The 8841-nt window shown below is 44.4% G+C and overlaps 2 protein-coding genes and 1 long non-coding RNA gene across 4 annotated transcripts; 1 reads left to right on the top strand and 2 right to left on the bottom strand.

Annotated features, from left to right (window-relative positions):
- Positions 1 to 664: 664 nt before the first annotated feature.
- LOC120655205 (60S ribosomal protein L10-1) lies at positions 665 to 5502 on the top strand. Its single transcript, XM_039932954.1, has 4 exons — positions 665 to 818; positions 4303 to 4804; positions 4897 to 4978; positions 5136 to 5502. Exons 1-4 carry the CDS (start codon positions 809 to 811, stop codon positions 5214 to 5216), a joined length of 675 nt encoding a protein of 224 aa, XP_039788888.1. The 5' UTR covers positions 665 to 808; the 3' UTR covers positions 5217 to 5502.
- LOC120655207 lies at positions 2196 to 4304 on the bottom strand. Its single transcript, XR_005667371.1, has 2 exons — positions 3188 to 4304; positions 2196 to 2603 (listed from the first exon to the last, which is right to left on the bottom strand). It is a non-coding gene; the product is annotated as an uncharacterized LOC120655207 (long non-coding RNA).
- Positions 5503 to 5977: 475 nt separating the features above from the next.
- Positions 5978 to 8547, bottom strand: LOC120655206 (actin-related protein 2/3 complex subunit 3-like). 2 transcript variants are annotated; one of them, XM_039932957.1, is made up of 4 exons: positions 8200 to 8547; positions 6975 to 7083; positions 6626 to 6895; positions 5978 to 6382 (listed from the first exon to the last, which is right to left on the bottom strand). In XM_039932957.1, the coding sequence occupies exons 1-4, from the start codon at positions 8200 to 8202 to the stop codon at positions 6333 to 6335; spliced, it is 432 nt and encodes a 143-aa protein (XP_039788891.1). In that variant the 5' UTR covers positions 8203 to 8547; the 3' UTR covers positions 5978 to 6332. The 2 variants fall into 2 exon arrangements, with proteins under 2 accessions (XP_039788891.1, XP_039788889.1); XM_039932955.1 differs by having other exon boundaries at positions 5978 to 6408; positions 8200 to 8544.
- Between the last annotated feature and the right edge of the window lie 294 nt (positions 8548 to 8841).

Here is an 8841-nt window from a genome sequence, read left to right as displayed (position 1 = left end):
TAATTAATTTATAAACACGTCTCTAATAGTACTGCAATTGTAATAATAAATGCGTAATACTAATTTTCTAAACTAATTTACTACTACGTAACTATAAACTAAAATATCATTAAACTCCTACTTAAATGGTTCTACTATAGCACTAATTAAATTAAATTACTCTACAATACCAATGGAAAAATACATAAACTAAATGTACTAACCTGCAGATCACCAGTGCGGAATCCGGCAGGGCTTCGCCGCTTTCCTTCTCCTCACCCCTCTTTTTTTCTGAATTTTTGGTGGAATTTTCGGCCTCAAATGAGGAGGGAATGGGAGTCGGAGGCATATATAGGGGTGGGTACCCCGGTAGCCCGAGGGGGGGGCGACAGGCCCCCCTGTCGCCCGCGGGGGGGGGGGGCGATAGGCCCCCTGCCACGCTTGTGGGCGTGGCCCAGTGGTCGCCCGAGGGGGGGCGACACCCCCCTTCGCCCGTTGGGGGGGCGACAGGCCCCCTTGTATTTTTTTCCAGGAACCTCGTTGCGAATTTGAAAAAAAAATTACACTTAGGGCCTGTCGCCCTATGGAGGGGCCACCTGGGGTATTTTTGATATTTTTCAAAGTAGACATATATTTTTGAAATTTTCATTTTTTTTAAATATAAAAAAGAAAAAAGCGCATTCAGTACCCATTCCACCACGCAAACGCAAGAGCATACGCCACTCCTTTCACCGGTTATATAAGACGCTTTCACCAACCCTAGCTCCCACCTGGTGCTCTCCCGCCGCCGCCACCTCGTTCTACACGTCGTCTCGCCTCTGCCGTCGCCATGGGGAGAAGTAAGATCACTCACCTAGTCCCCTCTTCCTCCCGACTCGTTTTTCCCTCTCAGTGTTGCTCGGATCCGTGCTGCCGTGCGGTAGTGTCATCATTATAGGATGGGGACTTCTTAGATGCCGATGCGGCGATGCCGTGGCTCTATGCGCGAATCTGATGAGCTCTGAGAAATCTTCGGATGATTTTGCGGTGATCAGTTCCGCCGAGCATGGGCAACTGGCTCCGGCCTATCCAAAAGGCTTTCCCTGAATGATTTTTCGGAATTCAGCTTTTCCCATTGTAATTAGATGCAAAATCAGACGAATTCCAATCATGTTTCAGAATTCAGATGAGCATGTAGAGTTAATTCTGGTGCTTTTGAATTCTGGTATCACTCGGTCTCGGTAGCCTCGACCGTTTGCTATACTTGTGTACCTACCATGATCTGTAGAATTCAGACGATTCATTTTTTTTTGGTAGAACAGGGCTTGTGATATGTTTTTTTTCTGACAATGCCCTGATGCAGCTATTTAGTTCACACTGTAATATGATTCGCCCTGTTCATGGGTTGGTTTTCCCGGGTTTTGGTTTGTTTCCGGACCAGCCCAAGGAAAATATACTGGTCCGGTGTGGGTTGGCTTGCATGGGCTGCCATCGGGTTGATTCATTTGTTGGCTTGGTCTGGTTTGACGGGTTTCACGGGTCCAGTGGCTCGGATTCGAATTCCAAGCCTATTCTGACAATTGCGGGCGCCCTTTATGCTGATCCCACCTACACCATACACGGCATCTGCTATTGGCTTAGCCCTGTTCATGGTCCGGTCTTCCAGGTTTCTGGTTTCTTTCCAAACCAGCCCAAGGGAATGTAGAGTAAGAAAGTGACGATTCAGATACAAGAGTCACGATTCAAAATTCTGAACATACAAATCAGCATATCGGTTTCCAGTGACAAAAAACATTATAATTTCTACATAAATAATCCTTGCCATGTGAAAGCATAACATTGGAGTGCCATGTCTCTGTAGGAATGCAAGTTACATAAGTTTCAGAAAGTGAAACATTTCCTGCCCAAATGGAATACATAGTAGCCTTTCAAGTAGCAACACGTGCCGGGCATGTAACTGTGCACAGCCACAGGATTCAAAAGACAAACACCTGACTATACCTGGAAACAATACATTACAACAAGGAGCTGCATTGTGATCAGAGTGCTAGTCCATTAGCAGCTACTAGCCCAAGATATAGAGATCAACCGAAGGAAATGTGAAGCCAAACAAGCTGGCTTGCATCAAGCAACCTACAGGTGATCTATTCCCATCCATGAATCTGCCATCACAAGCACAAAAGCAAGATTCATTCATGAGGGAGGAAGAATTCATTGTTCTGGAGCCAACGCGGTCATGTGAACTTTTACTTATTAATTTTTCAGTCTCCATGTTGAGACCTGCAACACTCATGCACAAACTCTGATCTGTAGACCTATCTTAATTGCACTAGCCTTGCCAAATTGACATCCGGAACAAAACTGAGCAGACAAGATCATGAATAAACCACGTCGATTAAGCACCAAGATAGAACACAAGCTACTCATTGTAACAAAACACAAATTGCAGCCATTTTTCCTGGTAAGGATGCAACAAGTAACAGGTTAATTACACCCCGCAGAAAAGCATCTTCTTGATGGGGGCACGAACAGAAGCATCATATTTCTAAAGCACAAAATAGAAGCTGGAATCCTAACATTGGAGTGCCATGTCTCTGCAGGAACGCACCTTGTTAGAAATTGCTATCCTTCAAACTCAGTGAAATCTGAAACAAAAAAAGGCAAGTTACATAAGTTTGTTTTAAACATAATTGAAGGCAAACAAAGCTACCAAGCTGCTATCCAGTATAACCTGAAATAACTATTACCAGCATTATTGCCAGCTGCAATTATTGTCCGTACAATACCCGACTACTTGACAAATGAATCTGATAACACATATATCTTATTTGCTGTCAAGACTTCATTGCAATCTGAACAATTGGATACTGACCTGTCTTTTTCAGACAACACATACAATATGTTCAGTAAGGACGCAAGTCCATTTTAGCATGCATTTCAGGACTCGTAGCTGAGAAATTGTTGGATACAACAACAAATGGACTGATGTGGGATTTCATCATCACAAATAAAGAATGGATTGAATCTTGCACCCATTTCTTTCTTTGCAAACTAAATCTAATCTCAATCTGAGCTAGGGTTCATAGCTGAAAACAATCCATGACACAAGGAACATATATGAAAAGAGTAATGGACCTTGTTAGCAGAGGTCTCTATGGAAAGATGCGGTGGCGAGTCCACATCCACACATCCATGTCTAAGGAGCCAGAACCATAGATGCAACAGCTACCTTCAATTCCCACGCTGCCTCGACCGCGAGCGCAGCCTCCACCTCGAGGCCTCGAGCGAGACCGTCGCGCGGCATTTTCGTCCCGGCCGCCGGGCGTCGCCGCCGTCCGACGCAGACGCAGCAGCCGCCGCGGTCCGCCGCAGCCGCCGTCCGCCCCCGCAGTTGGCCGCCGAAGCGCAGCCGCCGCCGCCGCCTTGTTTTTCCTTTGGATATATTGCCGTGTCGTGGTTTTGACGGGTCCGACCGGAAACCAAACCAGTCTGCCGCTTCCATCGTATGGTCACACTGGTCCGGCTCCAACCCACGCTAGAAACCGGGTGGACGGGTCCATCTGGGTTGGGCACGGGCTGGTATTCGGTTTTGCTAAACCGGTGAACAGGGCGAAATATGATGACCTTGTCGAATGTTTCTTATGGTGCTAGCCATGTAGACATTGCAGTAGTGCACAGACTGTATGAACAAGCATCATGTTCAGCTTGGTTTCATGTGAATTTTGTTTCTAGCAAGCTGGTCTGTTTGTCTATACAGTTGCTGATCTGTATTTGTTGTTTTGTATAAAGCATAGAATGCTTGCGATCTCTGCTCTGTTTCTATTCTGTCTTGGTTGATGGCTTTGTATGTGCTATATGGATGCTACATCTTATTATATAAAGGGTAGTCACCTTTGTGTCCTATGGCTGAAACTGTTCTGTTAAGAGTATTGGCAATCTAGTGATATCTAATTGGCATTCATGTATGTGTGATGTGTGGGTTCTGTTTACAGTGTTATGAATTCTGCCCAATATTGTTCTATGCACTCTGGACAAATTTCGTTACTCTCCCTAGAAATGAATGCTTGATTGAGTGATATGCGATGCGGTCTGCATGTTTAATGACATTGACTGTGATATTGACACTGAATTATTTAAAGAGTTGGATCTGTTTTGAGCTTGCCATTCTAGTTCTGATGTGTTATGAAGAACTGGGATTGCACCTTAGTAATAAAATATTGTGGTAGGAGGGTAAGGTGGCTGTGGGTGTCATCTCTGCAGTTCTATTTCAGAATTCTGCCCTGTTATTTGAGGCCATTTTTTGCACATTGGTTATAACTAGGTGCATTGTTGTTTTCTTACCAGGACCCGCTAGATGCTACCGCCAGATCAAGAACAAGCCATACCCAAAGTCAAGGTACTGTCGAGGTGTCCCTGACCCCAAGATCAGGATCTATGATGTTGGGATGAAGAAAAAGGGTGTGGATGAGTTCCCCTTCTGTGTCCACCTGGTTAGCTGGGAGAAGGAGAATGTTTCCAGTGAGGCTCTTGAGGCTGCCCGCATTGCTTGCAACAAGTACATGACCAAGAGTGCTGGAAAGGATGCCTTCCACCTGAGGGTCAGGGTTCATCCATTCCATGTCCTTCGTATCAACAAGATGCTTTCATGTGCCGGGGCTGATAGGCTCCAGACTGGAATGAGGGGTGCTTTTGGCAAGCCCCAGGGTACCTGTGCTCGTGTGGACATTGGTCAGGTCCTCCTCTCTGTGCGCTGCAAAGAAAGCAATGCTAATCACGCTGAAGAAGCCCTCCGCCGTGCCAAGTTCAAGTTCCCTGGCCGCCAAAAGATCATCCGCAGCAGGAAGTGGTATGTGGGAATGAAGTTGACTCGATATCATGTCATAACACTGATGGTTGGTTTGAATTTGACTTGTTTGGTAAATTGTATTCTTTTTTCAGGGGTTTCACCAAGTTCACCCGTGCCGAGTACCTCAAGTATAAGAGTGAGGGTAGAATCGCGCCTGATGGTGTCAATGCTAAGGTGCAAAGTTGTTCCAGTTACTCAATTATTTATGTGTTTATGTTTTTGCATCTTATGCTTCACATGAATAATGAAAACTCAGGCTAGTTTTCTATTGCTTTGTGCTGCCATTGCAATGTCTTTTTTGACTCTGGCTCATCTATTGGCCTTTGTGCAGCTGCTTGGCGTCCATGGTCCACTGTCTAAGCGTGCCCCTGGGAAGGCGTTCCTTGCAGATAACATTCAAGCGTCCGCGTAGACTAATATTTATCCTGCTGAATGGAATTCCAGAGATTTTTGCCTAGATCTAATTCTGCGTGCTAGAACCTAAGTAATGTTTTGTTTGAATGATCAACTTGTGTAGCCCAATTTAATGTGGAGGTTATTTATTCATAGTAGTATCTTGTTTGAACCCCTGCCTCAGCCCTTGTCAAAAGGGCTGCATCTTTTTCGGGGCTGTGAATTTATAGCTTTTCTGAACCCCAAGTGCTCCGTTTTGCACTATATTTTTGTGAATGAATTTATATTCTGTACCCTTTTGGTCATGTCCAGTTCCAGGATTTCACATTCTTTGATGTGTAGTTTTTTTTTTTTTTTTTGCCAATTGAAAGCCCCATGATGAAATCGGTTTTCATGTAATATTTGAGTCGCTAGATTCAGTATCTGTACTAAGTATCATATTCATATTGCCGTCACTGAAAACAAATTCATCAATGTGATTATGGAACTGTGGCATGGCTCGCCGAGGCTGTAGGTCGACGTACACGAGATTTTTTAACAAAAAACATCATAAATGGAATGGTATTCAGACATGTCCCACGGTGCCACCCCGTGTATGGAAGAGAACGCAGTTCACAGCTGAAACAACGTAATTTCTGGAGACCAATTCTGACAAGTGAACTATGAAAAAACGGCCAGTTCCACAGCTCTTAGAACATTCGGGAGTTAGCGAGATCCCAATAAATAACTAATTACTACTACAGCATATATGCCACTGCCACATTTGCAGCACGCAAAATATTAAGAACATCTGTAAGAAATGTCATCTTATCTTTAGATTAAACACATCATTCGAGAATATGGCCAGTTTCAGGTTTGGGCTCGGGCTTGGGGAAATAGGCAAGACAACATGAAAGCTTATGTTTTCACTTCATCCATCGCAAATTTGCAGCAGATAATTTAATTTATGGCATCCTATCTATCCTTCATAAAGAACTTTGGCTTCTCACTCCAGATGTTGGATGACTCTTTGTTATACTTCACATAATCATAAGAGATACAAGGATTTCTACAAACAACTCTAACCTTCTAAAGGATGACAATGTTCATGAACTTCCTCTTCGCAAATGCCAACCACCATTTGTTTGGAAAGCCATTAGCTCTGTATGCACAGTTGAGCAGTCTTCCACTTGTTTCCTCCCTTATCTGCTTCAAATAATTCCTCAACAGTTCTGAATTCAGACGGAGAAATGCCTAGTCATCAATTTGTCATTGCAATTCATGGGCACATGAATACTTAGGTGAAATACTTAACTAGTCTACAAAATAAGCAAAATACTACATAGATGAGATACTGAATAACAGCTTATTACATCTATCCGGAGAAAAGACAATCTAATTCAAATATATACATATGGCCATGCAATTGAAGTAGATAAAACTGAATACCTGCTTCCTCCTGGGACACGGGAAGAGCGAAAAGTCCAGGGAAAGGAAACCCTGGTTCCCCAGGCACAGGAACTTTCTCCAAGCCCAGATTAATGATGGCCTTGGTCCCAACAGCTATCGTCCTGCAGCCTTCTAATCTTTTCAGGGCAATATTGATGTAAAATGTCAGATAGATAAGTAACTTGTCTGCTGGGCTTTTCACATGGAAGTTTTTGAAGAAAACATTTGCTCGAAAGAAAGTTATGGCTTCATCAACTATGTCCGCTTTATCTGTAGTAGAAACAAAAAAATTAGTGTTCTTGTATCGGTGGAAGTAAAACATCAATTGTATTAAGTGTTGACAGGATACCTGGGTCAGAGGTGGGGGCTGGACCCTTTATATGAGTTTTTAGTGGAAGCAAAGGACAGCCACAAGCTTTGGTGATGCTATCATCATCAACGAAACTAGAGTGATAAACCTGCCCACAATGGATTGATGTAGTGCTTATTAAGCTTTCTTAAAACAACATATTAATTAAATATCACCAGTTAATCAGAATTACAATTGGAGTAACAAAACAGTATGGCAAAAACCATGAGACAAAGGTGATGAGTCCATTTGTTTGCCATGATCCATCCAAAGCAATTAAACCCACACAAAAGCTTAATTAGCAGTGTGGCTCCAAGTTGAGAATCAGGTATTGAAACAAATTGTCCGATTATCACTTTAGATATGGGCTGCAACATATTAAATTAACTATAGACAATACTGTTCTTTATTATCCAAGTGGTACTGCTTTAGTGGTAACACATACCAAAGATTTCTTTTAATGGAATTCTGCATTTTGTTTGGAAACCATTAATGACTAACGACACAGCCACTGTTCCAATCTAAAGTCACCTTCCCCCAAAACATTTAGTTACATCATTATCTCAAACCCCGAATAGACATTGATTATGACAAGAGTACCATATTTGAACTTGAAACTAGAGTAAATCAGTCTGACATTCTAGTTTCAGATGCTACCATGACAGCAAATGTGCACTTGACCTACATTTCACAACACCAACAACGACTGGAACATGCTTGCTACCCACGCCTTAAGATAGGCTACCCTTGGAATCTATATGATTCCATGAGCTTCTAATTATCGGTTTCACGATAAGCAAACCTCAAATGGCTAATCTTCCAGCCTTGGATCAGGAATTCAATGTCGCGACAGGTTTGGATGGCAAGATTTGATTATTTGATCCATTGGAAAATACAACAGGTTCACAAAATCTCTAAAAGCAGTTACATTCCAATACCAAGGCTATTTAGTTGCTATTACACACCTCAACAGAGCAACCTCAAATAAAGACATCCATTCACATGGAGAAAGGAGCTAGCAACCAGCATCCGCTACCTACTTTACTTTCGGGTAGAGTAGACAAGAAAATAAAAATCTCTCAAAGAGGTGGATCCGACCGATCATGTCCGTGACGGAGGCACGGGGAGCTGAATCGAACGTTTTCTCGAGGAATCGGGTCAAGAAGGAATTCCAAGGTGGTTTCATGCATCTTGCCATGGTAGGGCGAGACAGAGAGGAGCGTACCATATTGCCGGTCTCCAACCAGGAGGATCCGACGCTTTGCCGGAGATCTGGCCGGCCAAGCGGCGGCGTAGCAGTTCCTCCGAGTTAGAATAGGTGGATCAAACCTGGACCTGGTCGGAGAGGAGGGGAGAGCAGGCGGGAGGAGGAGAGGCGGTGCCGCTGGCCCGCTCGACCGCTCCCAAGGTGGCGTTGGCAGCTCGACGGACGGCGGGAGCCGGGAGGCGCAGGCCTGGGGAGGGGAGCGGCGGTCGACTGCCGGACGGCGAGCAGAGGCTGCGCCGACCGTCGGGCTCCGGGTCGGGGAAACAGGGATCGGGAGGGGATCGGTAGTGGAAGGTTTGGTGGGTTGCCGGGCTGGGAGGGGCCGCGGATGTGCCATTTTGTTTGGGCCAATCTATTTTCTTTGGGCCGTGACTATATGGGCTAATTTAGTCCGCTTGTATCGCCAATCCTACATACATTTTCTGAAACTGTTTTTCTTCGTCACCATCCGGTGTTTGAGATTTGTGTAAACAACGTCGATAAAAAAATATTCTAACATCTATCGCGGCTCCTTGGCAGACGCTAGAGCCACCCCCGCCGGATCCGGTGGGGTGGGGGGAGGGGGTTGTCTATACATCGCATTCTGCGATTTTGAGCCAT

The sequence above is a fragment of the Panicum virgatum genome, chromosome 1N, assembly GCF_016808335.1.
Source record: "Panicum virgatum strain AP13 chromosome 1N, P.virgatum_v5, whole genome shotgun sequence".
In the NCBI taxonomy this organism is placed as follows: Eukaryota; Viridiplantae; Streptophyta; class Magnoliopsida; order Poales; family Poaceae; genus Panicum; species Panicum virgatum.
The sequence above is the reverse complement of the archived record's forward strand: the minus strand, read 5'-3'. Positions and strand labels throughout refer to the sequence as shown.

Bases quoted from the DNA above. Each gene is read 5' to 3' on its own strand.
- LOC120655205 (XM_039932954.1), top strand. The intron at 4,805-4,896 runs GTATGTGGGAAT...TTCTTTTTTCAG, and splicing joins ATCATCCGCAGCAGGAAGTG to GGGTTTCACCAAGTTCACCC. The intron at 4,979-5,135 runs GTGCAAAGTTGT...GCCTTTGTGCAG, and splicing joins CTGATGGTGTCAATGCTAAG to CTGCTTGGCGTCCATGGTCC.
- LOC120655206 (XM_039932955.1), bottom strand. The intron at 6,896-6,974 runs GTATCCTGTCAA...TTTCTACTACAG, and splicing joins AGCCCCCACCTCTGACCCAG to ATAAAGCGGACATAGTTGAT. The intron at 6,409-6,625 runs GTATTCAGTTTT...GTCTGAATTCAG, and splicing joins CGTGTCCCAGGAGGAAGCAG to AACTGTTGAGGAATTATTTG.